Here is a 16559-nt window from a genome sequence, read left to right on the forward strand (position 1 = left end):
TACAAAGAGGTGGAAGAGTGTGGCCAACAAAGAGATCGCCGTAGCTGTTCTTTTCCCGTTCTTCTCGAAAGAAAGGCGTCAGAGAGAGAGAGAGAGAGAGAGAGAGAGAGAGAGAGAGGAAGGAGATTGGTTTAGGAGGTGGAAATGGGGGAAAAAGAGGAGGGACAGGGCAGAAGGGACGAGGCGGAGGCGATGGCGGTGAGAGAATGGGTAGAGGAGGAGGAGGCGGAGGAGGAAAGGGAGGGGGCAAAGGGGGTGGCGTTGAGATGGGAGAGGTTCTTGCCGAGGGTGCCGGTGAGGGTGTTGCTCGTGGAAGGGGACGATTCTACTCGGCAGATCATCGCTGCGCTCCTCAGGAAGTGTAGCTACAGAGGTTTGTTTCATCTGTGTTCCCTTCTTTCGCTGATCCTTTAAGAATGTGATCCCTGCCATTGATATGCCTGTTCCTTCGAATTCAAGCAGATATAGGATTGAGGGTGTTTCTGTCAAAGAAACTGGGGGTTGACAATGGTTTGGTCAAATTCGTTCATCTGGTGTGGTCCAAATCGTTCTTTTTCTCTTGATTTGGCCTTGGAAATAGGAAATGTTTTCTTTTTTCGTCATTGATCGAATTTCTAAAGGGAATATGTGTCGAATATTGACTATGTTTATTTCTTTGCTCTTTTTGTACGACCTAAATTCGTTCGTTTTCTCTTAATTTGGCTTTGAAGTATTGAAAATGTTCGTATCTTACTTTGATTGAACTTTTAGACTAGTTTGAAGTTGCAAAGTAGGATATGAGATTTTTTCACCATTAGTTTTTGAAACTTCATTTTGAATGTTACTTTGCTTGTTGCTGTGAGTGTGGAATTGGCCTATCATTCAAAAAATTTGCGAGGTAAAGTCTGAGCATTTATGGAGCTTTGCACTAGAGGAGATTTTGGCATATTATTTATGGTAAGTTGATGAAAGTACCAATTTGTATCCCCTCAGATGAAAAATCTAGAATTTCCCATGAAAAGTGAAAGTGGGATTGAGTGGATCTAGGTAGTTGAAGTTGTCTCGGGAGTAAGTTGGTTCATTTCTGTACTTCTTTGATGAGTTACTACTTCAACGTATAACTAATGACAACTTTGATTATTTATGTGATAAAGACCCATAGTGGCGCCTTGGTATTGAATTTGCTGGTGTCTCTAACTTTATTATTTAGGCTTAAACCACCCATAAATTTCTATGTGCAAATCTGTTATCATTATTGTGATTCTACATCTACCGTGAAAATAGAGGTCCACGTCTTCTGTATAGTATAGGTTTCCTATTAGTTTTTGGAATCGAGATAAATTGAAGTTTGGATCTTATCCTCATGTAGTTCACTTTCTAAGCTGGTCTATATATCAACTGTTGCTCGAAAGTTGGACGACTAGGACTCATAACATATTCAATTAGAATGAGAAAACAGCAGTGAGGAAAGAGAATTCACGTAACATAAAAAATTATGGGCCTAAATTCGAAGTAGATGACCTCTCTAGGCTCCGGCCGACTCCTCGCTCCCCATCCTAGACCTCTATAAAGGTAGAGAGAAAGGAAAAACTGAGCAATCAAGATGATACAAAATTATATAAGATGGTACTCTGCATGCATAATGAATTAAAGTTTATTATGACATATGATACAGCTTGGTTCAGATGCTTTTTTTTTAACCCATTGCCAGCAGTATGGCTGTGGTGGTGAACCTAGAGGTCACAATGGAATCAGACTGATAGTCAACCCCCATTCTTCAGTATTCCAGTGTGTCAGTTAGGTCTGTTAAGGGAATGCATCACTTTATTACATCCAGTATAATGCAACATTTGATTTTAAACGAAACTTCAGAACTATTACTTATCTCAAGTCTCTGTACTGGCAAATTAATAAGGTCAAATTTTGATGATAAGTGTAAGGACCTGATGCAACTTTAATCTCAGATGTTATGAAGAATTTTATTGTCACAGAAGTATGGTTCATGTGTTCTCCTTTTAGATGTGCTAAACACACAATCTTGAAGTGCTGCATGTATTATTTTAAGATAAATTGATATCTTATAACAGAGAATTTCTTTAAATTTCTTTGCTTGGTATTCAACAGTTGCTGCAGCATCAGATGGCTTGAAGGCATGGGATGTGTTGATGGAGAAACCCCAGAGTGTAGACCTTGTTCTGACTGAGGTTGACTTGCCATCAATCTCAGGGTTTGGCCTTCTCACCATGATAATGGATCATGAGAGCTGCAGGAACATTCCAGTCATAAGTATGATGCAATCAACTTTGACTTTTTCTAATAATGTTTATTATAATAGTTCTTAGCAACACTTCCTCCTGAGTTACAAACTCAAAACTTCCTTGATTCATCCAGTGATGTCTTCGCATGATTCCATCAGCATGGTTTTCAAATGCATGTTGAAAGGTGCAGCGGACTTTCTCATTAAGCCAATCCGCAAGAACGAGTTGAGGAACTTATGGCAGCATGTCTGGAGAAGGCAAATTGTAAGCTTCATTTGCATCATAGTCATACTATTATCTTCTAGGTTATCCACTGTCTTTAATCAAATATAACCCCTAGTATTTTAGCATAAATTGATCATTGCAGTATTGTATGTTTTATCAGGTAGATGGACATGGTGGCACACATAATATTCAAGACAAACATGAGGCAATGCATAAAATGAAAGCTCATTATGGTGAAAAAGAACATTCGATTGAGAATATTGCTATTGTGCAGGCAAATAAGGAATTTGGTGAGCAAGGGAGTGATGCTCAAGTAAGATTTTTCTTCACACAATATATCGTTTTACTTTTAGTTCAGAGAAAATATGATAAGATCTCCGTGCTGTGGTGAGGCACTGTCTATGTCGTGGTGAGGTCTTATATGACCAGCAGCACTCTTGAAAGTTAATGTGTGAAAAAATCAATTTTCCTATTACAAGACTGCTGGACATCTACTTATTCTCCTATACATAGCCTGACGGGCACATATAATTTACATAATTCCCCATGTGGCTTTCCTACACATATTTGTTTGTAGATCAATAATAATAAGTCCTACTGTGGATATTTTGATATTCCCAGGTGTCAAATTTCTTTTTATATATATTTTTTCTGAACATCAAGATTGTTCCTCATTCCTTTATTATAGTTTCCCCTGCGAAATGTAGCTCAGCATCTTTGATGAAGTGTTGCATGCTGTTGACATCATGTGTTTTAGTGTAGACTTGTACATGGAGATTGACATAGACACTGCACATTTTTCCACCTGTTGTGCAGAGCTCTTGTACAAGGTCAGATGTGGAAGCTGAAAGTACACACAAGCAACTGAAGCTTAAGCAGACAAAAGTAGTGGATTCATTTATGACTCAGAATGGAGGGAATATTCAAATGGACAATGGATCATTCAATTATGAAAATTCAATTACTGGTACTCTTTTCCATGTTCATAGTTTATTTTTTATTATATTTAGCATTTCATGCAACTCATATGAACTGTTGCTAAACAAACTTATTGTGCCGCAGCAGCGAGTGAAAATGTTGATGAGGTACAAGAATGCTTGGGCTACAAAAAAACCAACAATAAGAATTATGACCAGAAATGTCATCATGAAATAATTTCTAAGGATGATGATTTGGTTCGTGTGGTTGATAATCAACCACAGGGTAGACTCCCCTCTAGAGACATTGTTCATGTTACCAATGTTAAGCACAAGTTAAGTGCTGCACCTTATTTGGAGCTTTCTTTGAAAAGATATGAGGGAACATTCCCTGAGAAGCAAGAATGTGGTGGCTCCAACATATGGAACCATTCAAGTTCGTCAGCATTCTCACTGTGAGTGTTTCATTCTCACTGCGAGTGTTTCATTATACTTCAATTCTCTTTATAGTTGACATAATAGTTTTCATCTTCTATTAGTAACTCATAGCACTTTCTGAAATGATCTTGTGATTTTATGAGAATGCCTTCTAAGTTCTAACTGTGATCAGCTTTCTTTCACTTGGTTACGTTCTTTGATGTATTGCTAGCTTCAAGGTTCGGCTTTACACTGAAAAGGCTTGGTGTTTTATCAGGTTTAATTGGGCTCACTTGTTTTCTTATGTATGAGCAGCTCAATGATGTCCATAGCATCTGATTAATTGTGTATGCTTCTATTCATCTTATTAGTGGAGTCTCAAGGATCTGAAGTGAACTGATGTGAACAATTAAGTCAAACATGCAGCATAAGCTTCACTTTTTTACATGAATTGAAATGATCTAGTACCTCCTGTTGGAATTTTGTGCTAGTAGACCATAGTATCCTGCCATGCATATGTCTGATTATAAGAATTTTTTCATCATCTTCCATCTTAGAATAATAGTCAAATTTCAGATAGATGTCTAAAGAATGGAAATGAGTGCAAGAAGATATTAAGATTTTAGGTATTAGGAGGAATGATGTAGAATTGACTTTCTATATCTTTTACATTTTCTTTTAGCTGGTTCTTAGTTGCAGTTGTTCTGCTTGTTATAAATTACAGTTGGCACTTCTGAATGATCAGTAGCTGTAACATCGAGAATATGATGTCACATAAATTCCAGTGAGAAGCTTTTTTCTTTTAGACTAATTGATTATTTTTTATTTTTCTTCTTTGTGACTGTTATCCTTTTTAAGTAGCATATATTGAACAACAACCCATTTCCCTTTTTGATTTGTTGTGAGCATTTCCTCCTCTGATCTGTGTAATTTATGGATGATTTTTCTCTAAAAAATATTGGCTAGCTAATTATTAATGAAAGAAAATTGAATTATTTGAGATATTGCTTTACATCTATAATTTATCGTAGAGCCACTCAAATTATAGTGTACTGCAGGTACACCGGTAGGATGGTAATACCCACCATGTTGGAACAAAAGAACTCATCATCTGAAACAAATGGACTCAAGCCTATTGAGCCTCTTAAAGACTGGGATTCTAGGGGGAATTCGGAAGAGACTAAGTCCTCAGATGTGGGACCTTCAGTTCAAGATGGAATGGCAGTTCAATGCACCCCACTTCGAGTTATTCCATTTCCTCTTCCTGTTGGAAGCATGCCTTCGAGTTCTGGGTATGGTACAGGAATGCAACAGATGTTCTATCCACAGTCAGGTCATCCTTTTTGGAGTACCAATCCATCAATATGGCGGGAAGCAACCATGCAGACAAACTCATCGATCCAACCTTGCCAAAAGAATTGCAACTCTGTGCAATGTGACCTTCCTGATGAGGAGAATGTCAGAAGCTCATGCTACCCTTCTGCAGGAAAGCAGGAGGAACTTATGCAACTCGATGAACAGAGGCAAGTTTCATCTGCAGAAGGAGAAAGTGGTAGCAGTAGCATATGCAATGGTAGCAGAAATTTTAAAAGCAGTGAATGTGGGAGTGTTCTCAGTGGAACTACTGGACACACGTCTGCAACACATGTTTTCAGGCCCATAACAGTGACAGGAAATGATGAGAGTAAATTGACTTGTGATGGATCAATACCAGAAGATTGTCATCTTTTAACCCAAAGGGAAATTGCCTTGAATAAATTCCGACTGAAGAGGAAAGAAAGATGCTTTGAGAAGAAGGTACTGATTCATTAAAATTTCAAAGTCCCTAGAGCAAGTTCATAGAAGGAAAAGAAATGCTTTGTAATGTCATAACTTAATTCACTTATAATGGTAGTATGTATTAAGCCGAACCCTGTACATTTCTGTTTGAGAAAAGATTAGAGGTGCACTTCATCATTGATAACAACAATAAGTGAAATCATATCATTAGCTGCATGTCGACTGCTGACTTGTGGTTACTGATTTTGATCTTGGCAGGTTCGCTACCACAGCAGAAAACTACTTGCAGAGCAGCGTCCTCGAGTGAAGGGACAGTTTGTTCGTCAAGAGAGACCAGAACCTCAACCAGGGCAAGCAGGTGCCTTTCAAAGCGAGTCAGCTGCCGCATAGTTTTGCTTTCATGCCATCTAAATCACATTGACCATATGATCTTCGGTAGTTGACCAGTGTAGCTGCACTAACATCATAGATCTTGTGACAAGTTTGCTTTGTAAGATAGATTTGCTTCGTATGCCCTTCTTTTCCGGTTTGAAACACCACTCTTGGTTGTTGATACAGTAACAGTATGCAATGTAGTGTAATATTTGTCATTAGAGATCTCAAGAAATGTGGTGGCTAGAGCAAGTCACTTGCTCATATACGCTATGTCTGTTATTTATGTAGTTGTATGCCTTCAAATAGTACTAGCTTTCATGTTTTCTTTATTAAATTTCATTCTATATTGTTGCAAGTTCATTTTAGAAATTTTAGCGTAATAATTACAGCACATGCAAACTTATTTTCATGGTCTATGACACAAGCTTCCTCATAATTTAAACAAACTCGATCCTTGATTCACTTTGGTACATCAACTTGAGTTCAAAATATCTTCAATTTTATTATTATTATTATTATTATTATTATTATTATTATTATTATTATTATTATTATTATTTAATCCCATCGCCTACAAGCTTATGTCCATAACGAGACAAGAAGGAATAATATGACACAAATATCCAAATTTATTAATTTAAAATCGAGTTTTGATCAAGATCGGGCACGATTGAAGCAAGTTGTATTTGACTTAAACGAGGCTACATTATTTTGAGATCGGGTCCTTGTCAATCCTGGCTGACTCGGCGCAATCTCGATCGAGCCGAGCCCGAGACGAACAAGAACTCGAGTTCGAGCTCCAACTGTCTCACCGCAACCGAACGTGATTCTGTTTCGATTCGCTGCCACTCGAGTTCGAGCTCGAACTGTCTCACCGCAACCCAACGTGATTCTGTTTCGATTCGCTGCCACTTGTTGGTCACTCTCGTCTCTGTCATCCACTCCAGGAAAGGGTAATCCTGTAATTAAAAGGAATCCGTTCGTTGTTGCGACTCTCCTGTACTCTTCGGCTTGGAAGCGGGCGCCGATGCCCCGATCGAAGAGGCTCCCAGCGGCCGTAGGCGGCGGCAGAAGGAGCGGCGGCGGCAGCACCGGCTTCCGTCCTCCCGTGGTGCTGCTCCTCTTCTTCTTTGTTCTCGCCCCTTTGCTCGTCCTTGCGGCCCGGCGCAGCACTCGCACCCTCGTTTCGCCCGGTGAGTCATGGACTCCTTCCTCGCTGGCTCGCTCACTCGCCGTCGACTCTAATTCTCGTCCTTAATGGGATTCTTATTTTCTTGGATTGTCTCTGTTTGAGGTTCGATTGCTTTTCTTGAGATCTGGGTTTGTGAGCCACTAAAACACTCAGATCTGGATTGAACATGCTTTTTTAAGATGTGATTTGGTTATTTTCTTGAAGATCTTGCGTGTACGATGGTTATGATGTACCAAATAGGTTCGGATCCGGCTCTCGGGCACCTCATTCTCGAATTCCCTGGCATGATTATTGCCCACAATTTTTAGCATGAGTTTGTGGAACCTGATTTATCTCCGGATACCCTTCTGATTTATGCTCGGTACCTCACCGCAGGAGCCGTATAGTGTGTACCTAAAGCTGCTGGTATTAGTCGTTTGGCATTGTTGTTAGATATTTGACAAGCAGAGTCCAAGAGTCTGAAGCTAAAACGAGATCTAGTTATATTTTAACTAAAATATATTTATTATTCTGAGACGTTAACACAACATCTGGTCGCAAAATTAAGAGTAAAGTGAAAGTATCCAATGAGCTATCCTATTGGAGATTATGCATGATTAGATTCTGGCCAACTTTAATGTAATACAACTGGAAGGATGTTAAGGCTTAAGGCATTGGAGATAGAAAAGAAAACCAAAAACAAAAAGCAAAACAAAGAAGGGAGCATTCGGTAAAACATACTCGATTTACAAAAAACCAATTTAAAGTATTGAAGATAAAGTAGCATTGCAAACACATGCCGGTCTTGAGGGAGAGAAAGACATTGATGTTTCCCTTCTTGAATAACTTTTACTTGATTGTGATTTTGAACCACTAGTTTCCAATGCTTGGTGTAGCTTAATAACATCAAGTTCTTAGCAGTTCAGGGTGTTGGTGGATTATGTTTGAATGTATAGGACAATTGGGACTTTGGAGGTTGAGGACTTAAATAATGTTGGAATATAAATGGTAGGGTAATTGTGGGATGGAACAGAGGATGAAATAGATATTGCTAAGTTTTTTGAAGAGATGATTTTAGAAATAGTTGGTCCGCGTGCTTGTTCACATGCGGAGTGGTATATAACATCTGGTACATACCAGTCTGAGCAAAATTAGGAACCTTGCTATGAATTACTAAAAGATGCTTTTGAGAAACTCTATTTATGTTATTTTGCATGTAAATATTTTCGTGAATAATGGATGCTATTTGAGGTACATTAGTGTTTTTCTGTCCTTGATACAGATCAAACAGGCAGTCCAAACTTCTCAAGCAAAAAGGTAGTTAGCCTTGAGCATATTTGTTGTTTTTCTACTCAAGAAATGCAACTGCCGTATATCTCACTTCTCACTCTTCCACAGGCGGCAGACTGGAGAGAACAGTTGGTGATCCAGCACCTAAAACCTATTCTGACAAAAGAGGTTAGTGACTAGTGAGAGATGCTCAAATATGCTTGTTCAGGATTAGTTACATTTTTCTGTGGTTATTGTATGAAATCTTTTAGTTGCCTTAGAATATGTGCCCAATGATTGCTGGTATTACTTTGTTATCTTGTTTAGTTATACTGTACATTAGTCATTACCTGCTGTTATGAGGCGATGGGGGCCTGGGTTTCCTTTCTCTCTTCTTTCGCTTTTCAAATTATTTGGTGGCTGTACGATGAACTTATCTTGTGTGTTCTCTTTGTAATACACAACTACATGTGCATTATCTATAGATGTATACTGATGGTGCTGGAATTTTGCTTGACTATCTGGATCATGTTTGTGCGCACTGTGCACTTTATCATTGGGAAAAACTTATCCAGTATGTTATCTATATTTCTTTTACATACGTACAAGAACTAATACTATGAAAAAACAAAGAAGATTGAAAAAATTCTACAAGAGATTAATATGGTGACTACATGCAATTTCTTCTTTGTTCTTTCGTTTGATCAATAGCCTTATCAGTTATTATTTGTCATCAGAATTGCTGAAAGGAATTAGGATGGGAAAATTTTTTGGTTTAACCCTGTAATGATTAAAACAGTTCTTAAGATATAAGGTTGCAACTTAAGACCTTGCTCAAGATGTCAAATATAGAGCTGTTTAAACAAATGTAACTTGCTTCTTGCTAGTTTTGTTACCCTGAGGAAGCCACTTCCAGACCAGAGAGTTGCCAGCAATGGGAAAGTTGCTATTTCCATCTGCACGTTGTTATCTTGTGGTTTAACCACCAGAATTTATTTCGCCAGCCTAGGTTGTCATCCTTTTTCCTCTTCCTCCCAAATTTCTATCTTCTTTATTTGGTATTTCTCTAACTTGTTTGTTTATATCAAGGTTCGCCGAACCGTACCGTACCGGCGTTTCGACGCTGGCTCGGTACGGTACGGTACGGCGTACCGAGCGGTATACCGAGGTGTACCGCTCGGTACACCTGATTTCACCGATTTATCCCTCCGAAAATACCTGAAAATTAAAAAAAAAGTTAGGATAGAGTTTTCAAGTTACAAATAAATATAGTAATAGTATAAGTTTAGAAAAATCAATGTAAATTTGGTAAAAATAGCATCACATATCTTTTTCGGGCTTTGAGGTAGTCTTGTTCGAGGTTCGTATTTCAGCTCGTTATAGATTGAAATATCTATAGAAAAATCAGTTGAATTGTTAGACTATTTTGTTACAATATAAACTCTAAAATTCAAATGAATTAAATAATCATATATCTAGATATACCTGATTGTTAATTCTACCACCAAAACGAACGACGGGCCTCCACGGGTGGTGGATCGGGGTCCTCGATCTGATACATATCAATATGATACTTTTGTTGGACCCAATCATGAAATTGATCCCATGACATAGTGTATTGATACACCGTATGCCATTGATGCATCAATGTGATACTGATCGTAGATTGATCGTCATAAATCATATTTGTCCGAGGCAGCTCTTGAGGCATATATTGGTGTTGTTCTGTATCATGCTGTTGCTTAGAGAAGGATGACCAACTATCACCATACTGTTGTTGCCCATATGATTCTTCATAATACGATGGTTGTGAATACGATGAGTCTCTTTCTGTGTCTATATCATGTATGCTCTGTCGCATTTGTTCATATTCATCCACTGCCTTCCCCTTCTCCTTTCCCTTCCGCGCATAAACTTAACCAGTACCTTGTCGAGTTCCATGATCTGAATCTTGAGTGGCATGTGTAAAATATTGCTCCTCAGTCCATTCACCACCCTCAAGTTGTGCAGACGAGACCAACGACTGCCCGGTATCACCGCCATCATCTGTTGAGGCACTGCTGTCCGTGTTGCTGTCATGTCTCTGGACCGAACGAGAAAGAGAATGTGATTGTGAAGGTGTCTCGTCGCCCGACTCGATTCTTTCCAACGATGCAACTGATGCTATTGCCTTCCCCTTTGCCTTTGCACGTTGGGCGGACGAGTGTGACCGTTGGGTATCGGTAGTTCCTCGAGCAGTTTGACTCATACCTCTTGATTAGAAAGTTCTTCCTCTTAATCTTCCCAAATTTACCTCGATTGAATTCACAAATCGTTGTTTTATAGAGTTTATGAGAGAAAAGAAATGTTTGAGAGAGAGTTTAAGAGTGTATAATGAAATAGGGGAGAGAAGATTAGTTTAAATAGGAGGAGAAATGGAATTGACCGTTGGAGCACTGTAGCACTGCTACAGTGTGGTAACGGTCGATTTCGACCGTTACCGAGTGGTATCGGGCGGTAACGGTCGAAATCGACCGTTACCGAATGGTACCGGGCGGTAACGGTCGAAATTTCGACCGTTACCGCCCGATACAGGCTTTTTTTGGTGTACCGCCCGGTAGAGGGCAGTCCGTGTACCGGTCGCCTCTCGGACCGGTACGTACCGCCCGTACCGGGCGGTACACATCGGTATGGCGAACCTTGGTTTATATAATTTTAAGTTGGTACCATACACCCACACATGGGCCCCATATATTGCAAAAGTTGGTATCTGTTTTGGTCAATCCTGTTTAGATCAGATGAGTCTCCCACTGCTTAGAGGCCAATACCTGCCTCAACAGCATTGGCTTGAGAGAAAGATTGTAGTCTACTACTGCATCGTGGCCTATTTCAACTTTCAATCCTATGTATTACATTTCACCAGGTAATTGAAGCGATATCTGCAAGCCGGCATGAGTTGGGACAGTGGAGTCTTGATTTTCTCAGACAAAATCATGTTTCTTCCTCATGGCAAGTTGATGGAGCTGACCATGCTAGCCAGAATAATCTGACTGTAACAGATGTAAATTTATTTTTTTCCATTTTTATGCTAAAATTATCTGGTTTAATGCAATGTAATGGTTTAAACTTTCCTGCTAATGTTGTTATGTTCATCTTCTTGAAGACACTTCAAAATGCTTCAGATGCTGAGAAAACATCTTTCAAAATGGGGGATGATGCTCGGGTTGGTTCTTTACCTACTGCAAATAAAGATTCTAAAGATAATTTAGGTAATTATTAGCTTCCTGTTTCCATTACAAAAGTTTTGTTATTGTTCTGTCTCCCAGTAAACAACTCAATTCTCTTTGTAATGCAGATGGACATCAACTTCTTGATTCACCTGCCAAAGTAGCTAGAAGGGTAATTGTTTCAGTTCATATGTTTAGTCTGTTACATGGATTCATTCATTTGTCTAAATAGCATTCAAATATTAATATTATTGCTATTTTTATTTGGGATTTTCTTGAGAATGATATCAATATTGTCAAATTTTACTGTTTTTGATCACATGTTTTTTAGTTGCTTAGAAAGGCCTTTGAAAAAAGTAGTTAACCTTTAATTGCTTCAAGTTTGCTTTCACAACTTAAAGAAACAGGTGACCTGGTGTATCAGGCTCCCACAAGTATTTTCTGTTAAATTCTTTTATTGTTTAGAAATATTTGCTTATCACTTTGCTTATTCAACGTAAATTCTCTTTTTATCATTTTATCTCTGTTTGGTATTCTTATGTATTAGCAACTGAGAGAGAAGAGGCGAGAGAAGAGGGCAATGGAGTTGGTTCAACAGGATGATGAGGCACTGGTTAAGCTTGAAAATGCTGCTATTGAGCATTCAAAAGCAGTGGACTCTGCCATCCTGGGAAAATATAGTATATGGAGACGAGACAATGAAAATGAAAATTCTGATTCAACAGTTCGATTAATGCGTGACCAAATAATCATGGCAAGAGTCTATATGGTAATTGCTAAATCAAAGAACAGGCTTGATCTTTACCAGGAATTGCTAACTCGAATCAAGGAAAGCCAACGTGCCGTTGGAGAGGCCAATGCTGATTCTGACCTCCATCGCAGGTGAGATTTCTTTTCATATACATATAATTTTTCTGTATGTGCTTATTTATATAAACATTTCTACATCCACATCTTCCTAGTGCTCCTGAGAAGATAAAAGCAATGGGCCAAGTTCTGTCAAGAGCGAGAGAAGCTTTGTACGACTGCAAGGCAGTAATTCAGAGGCTCAGAGTGATGCTTCAGTCTGCTGATGAACAAGTTAGGAGCTTGAAGAAGCAAAGCACATTTCTTAGCCAATTGGCTGCAAAGACAATTCCCAATGGAATCCATTGCTTGTCTATGCGCCTCACTATAGACTATTACCTTCTCCCTCCAGAGAAAAGAAAATTTCCTAGGAGTGAAAATTTAGAAAATCCAAGTCTTTACCATTATGCTCTCTTCTCTGACAATGTTCTGGCTGCATCGGTAGTTGTCAATTCAACAATCATGAATGCTAAGGTAGCATCTACTTGATTTCTCTGTTCTTTAAGTTTTGAATTTGAATATTGTCTTTCTGACACACATGTGGTTCTTATTACAGGAGCCAGCCAAACATGTATTTCATCTGGTTACTGATAAATTGAATATTGGAGCAATGAACATGTGGTTTTTGTTAAATCCTCCAGGGAATGCAACTATTCATGTAGAAAATGTTGATGATTTCAAATGGTTGAACTCTTCATACTGTCCAGTTTTACGACAACTCGAATCTGCTGCCATGAAAGAGTACTATTTCAAAGCTGATCATCCGACAACTCTATCAGCAGGTTCTTCCAATTTGAAGTACCGAAATCCAAAATATTTGTCTATGCTGAACCATCTACGGTTCTATCTTCCGGAGGTTTATCCCAAGTTGGATAAAATCTTGTTTCTTGATGATGACATTGTTGTCCAGAAGGATCTGACAGCATTATGGTCTGTAGACCTTAAAGGCAATGTAAATGGTGCCGTGGAGACCTGTGGTGAGAGCTTCCACCGTTTTGACAAGTATCTTAATTTCTCAAACCCTCATATTGCTCGAAACTTTGATCCTAATTCATGTGGCTGGGCATATGGGATGAATATCTTTGACCTTAAGGAGTGGAAGAAGAAAGATATAACTGGAATTTATCACAAGTGGCAAAACATGGTAAGTATATGGAATAATATTTTATCATTTAGTTCTTCAAAGTTAAATATGATGCATGTATAAAGAATGTCATGTATACTTAAGGATAAAAAGGTGCATTACAATTGGAACTTATCATGCTTTTGTTTCTTAACTTTGAATATAAAACTGCTAATAGGTCTTCATGCAGTGACATGACCATTGGCATGTGTTAAGTTCTATGCAGTTTCTATATGAACAATCAGAAAATTTAACTCAGTATAATAGAAACTGCACACAAACCTGTGTTTTGGTTTAACAAGCATTATAACTACCATAACTGTTGTTCCTTCTCATAGAATAGCATTATGATTTTATTCAGCATGCAGGATTAAGGCCACAGATCTATTCTCCTCTGATTAGCATCTGGAATGTCTTATTCTACATGTATGTTTAATTATATGCCCTTCTTGTGTTGGAAACATTAGCTTTTGATAAATATTATCTGACAGTCTATTTTCCTTGTTGTCTGCATTTGATAAATATTATCTGACAGTCTATTATCTGATTAGCTTTTGATAAATATTATCTGACAGTTTATTTATTTGAGGGGACCCATCGGTACTCTATTCTGTATTGCTACAAACTTTTAACTCCACCGTTACCCTTTCTTATAATAAATTTTGAAGCTTTCTTCATTGTAACAATCCTTCTATTATTCCTGTCTTAGTAGCAATTAGTTGCAATTTTAAGCATAGTAACTTGGGTTGTTGTACCATTTATCCTCGATGGATTAAATTGTTTTCTCATCTGAGGTTCACTGGCATGGTGATCTTATAGCATTCTGCTTACTATATTTTTTCTCTGTACTCTTAATTTAGAATATATTGTAAATATACTGAACTTCCATTGCAGTTTTCTTTGATGCATATTTACATGGTGGTCTCACTTCCACTAGAATTGTTTATAGAAGTGACTTCAGATACAATGACTTCAGACATAACAGCCCTTTGGTTTTGCTATTTCTTCTGAAGTTTGGCATCCATTTCACTTCAGATACAATAACACATAATCCCGACAAATTACTGCTTCATTGGCAATTTTAAAGTGAAATGCTTTAATCGGAATCTTGGCATAACTATGCTGAATTTTAGTCACTGCCCGCCTAAGTCCATGGATGTGACATGGCTCACTTAATTCTAGTGCTTGGCACATGCAGTCTTTTTCCTTGTTCACATGACACTTAAATTAAATGAGGGGTTAATTTGAATGTTTGACCTCGTCTTGTGGTGCCAGTTAAATAGTCATCATTTTAATAATCTAAGAGCTTTGAGCTGATAGAAGTTCAACAGCCTCTGTATGGAGATATTAAAAGGGACATATAATTATGAGTAGACGTATACTGCCTTGTTGTAGGAATGACTGTTAGTCACGTCAATACAATATGTTTCAAAGAACATGTTACATCAGTTGTCCTTGGCAAATTATTTTTAGTTTTTCATAATATTTATAACCAATTTGCAGATGTAGACATACTCGAATTTCCAACAGCATTTTTCTGTCACTGTATTGCATGCATGTATTCTTATATGCCATTACATAAGCGCATAAGGAGCACTTACTTATAGTTTTAATAATTATTTTTCTCCCTCTTTGTTGTCTAGAATGAAGATAGAGTGCTGTGGAAACTCGGGACTCTTCCTCCAGGACTACTGACATTCTATAAACTGACACACCCGCTGGACAAATCATGGCATGTTCTTGGCTTGGGTTATAACCCTAGCATTGACCACTCAGAGATACAAAACGCTGCCGTCGTCCACTATAATGGGAACATGAAACCTTGGTTGGAGCTGGCAATGACCAAATACAGGCCATATTGGACCAAGTACATCAAGTATGATCACCCTTATGTTCGGGGATGCAAGCTAAGTGAATAGGAAGAATTAGAAAGTGCAGGCCAGAAAACAGCTCCACTTGCTGAAGAAGTTAAGGTAATGGTTTGTCCATCTTATTTCCTTTAAGCTGGTGATTTGTAATGGTTTGTCCATCTTATTTCCTATTCCCATGAATCAATTTTAGATCCCATGACGTTATTCTCCTCCTGTGTAAATTTCCCCCTGTTGTTTGAGCCCCTTTGATGGAGGGAGATTCCCCAGTGCTTTATTGTGTATCAGTACATGTAGAAACTTTATGATGGTAAGAGGGAAGCAGTTTCGGACTCTCTTTCCATGTACTTTCTTTTCTCTTCTTGCAGGAACTTTTTTTGTGACAATATTACCTGTAAAGAATAGTGTTCTGGGCATGCGGATTTATATTGTTTTGCATTTGTGTTCGTTGAGCTTCTCCCTCGTTAAGGAGCAGTAAAAGTAGTTTATCATGCTTATCTTTCATGGAGTTGGATGATCATAAGTCTATGTAGGGCTTAGATCCTGAATGCATCATCATTTTCCGTGTTGATGGAGCCTACGCTGATACCAAAAAAATTATCCGGTGATGGAGAATCGATTCCATTTTGTTGCTTTGTTGGATTGCATGGTATATATACACTTCATATTGGCAACAATGAAACTAGTAAAATAATGAACCTACAAGTGTATGGTCTTGAAATTTTTTTTATAAATTGTATCATGGTAAAACCCCAAATAAGCCCTAACCTTACAAAGTTCGATTTAGTTTTAAAATTGAATCGAACTAAATTGGAATTGCTGATTTTTGTTCTTGGTTTTGGGAAATCAGAATTGATGATGATGATGATAGTATTATATGAACTTTCTAAGTATGCTTGTGTTTAAAATATTTTTGAAAAACAAAGATAATTTTCTTACAAAATATTTATATTTTGGGTATTTTTCAAGTAATACTCCCGATTTTTCTCAAATAGTACCCTCATAGTACCCCTAATTCAAAAAAAATTAAAAGTTTACACGCCTATTATAGTATTTTGGCTTATTACAATAGTTTTGGTCTGTTACAATATTTTGGTTACCATAATAAAGCCTATTTATAAATATT

At 37.9% G+C, this 16559-nt stretch overlaps 2 protein-coding genes across 4 annotated transcripts; both read left to right on the forward strand.

Annotated features, from left to right (window-relative positions):
• The first annotated feature begins 32 nt into the window (after positions 1 to 32).
• On the forward strand, positions 33 to 6213 carry LOC135649758 (two-component response regulator-like PRR95). 2 transcript variants are annotated; one of them, XM_065168512.1, is made up of 8 exons: positions 33 to 373; positions 2104 to 2265; positions 2371 to 2501; positions 2623 to 2775; positions 3279 to 3429; positions 3525 to 3834; positions 4855 to 5593; positions 5834 to 6213. In XM_065168512.1, the coding sequence occupies exons 1-8, from the start codon at positions 145 to 147 to the stop codon at positions 5963 to 5965; spliced, it is 2007 nt and encodes a 668-aa protein (XP_065024584.1). In that variant the 5' UTR covers positions 33 to 144; the 3' UTR covers positions 5966 to 6213. The 2 variants fall into 2 exon arrangements, with proteins under 2 accessions (XP_065024584.1, XP_065024586.1); XM_065168514.1 differs by having other exon boundaries at positions 34 to 373; positions 3528 to 3834.
• Positions 6214 to 6898: 685 nt separating this feature from the next.
• On the forward strand, positions 6899 to 15871 carry LOC135649407 (polygalacturonate 4-alpha-galacturonosyltransferase-like). 2 transcript variants are annotated; one of them, XM_065167719.1, is made up of 10 exons: positions 6899 to 7143; positions 8404 to 8438; positions 8520 to 8579; positions 11293 to 11430; positions 11533 to 11638; positions 11725 to 11768; positions 12144 to 12478; positions 12559 to 12916; positions 12999 to 13586; positions 15209 to 15871. In XM_065167719.1, the coding sequence occupies exons 1-10, from the start codon at positions 6978 to 6980 to the stop codon at positions 15482 to 15484; spliced, it is 2106 nt and encodes a 701-aa protein (XP_065023791.1). In that variant the 5' UTR covers positions 6899 to 6977; the 3' UTR covers positions 15485 to 15871. The 2 variants fall into 2 exon arrangements, with proteins under 2 accessions (XP_065023791.1, XP_065023792.1); XM_065167720.1 differs by lacking the exon at positions 11293 to 11430.
• Positions 15872 to 16559: the final 688 nt, after the last annotated feature.

This window comes from Musa acuminata, chromosome BXJ3-9 (assembly GCF_036884655.1).
Source record: "Musa acuminata AAA Group cultivar baxijiao chromosome BXJ3-9, Cavendish_Baxijiao_AAA, whole genome shotgun sequence".
NCBI lineage: Eukaryota > Viridiplantae > Streptophyta > Magnoliopsida > Zingiberales > Musaceae > Musa > Musa acuminata.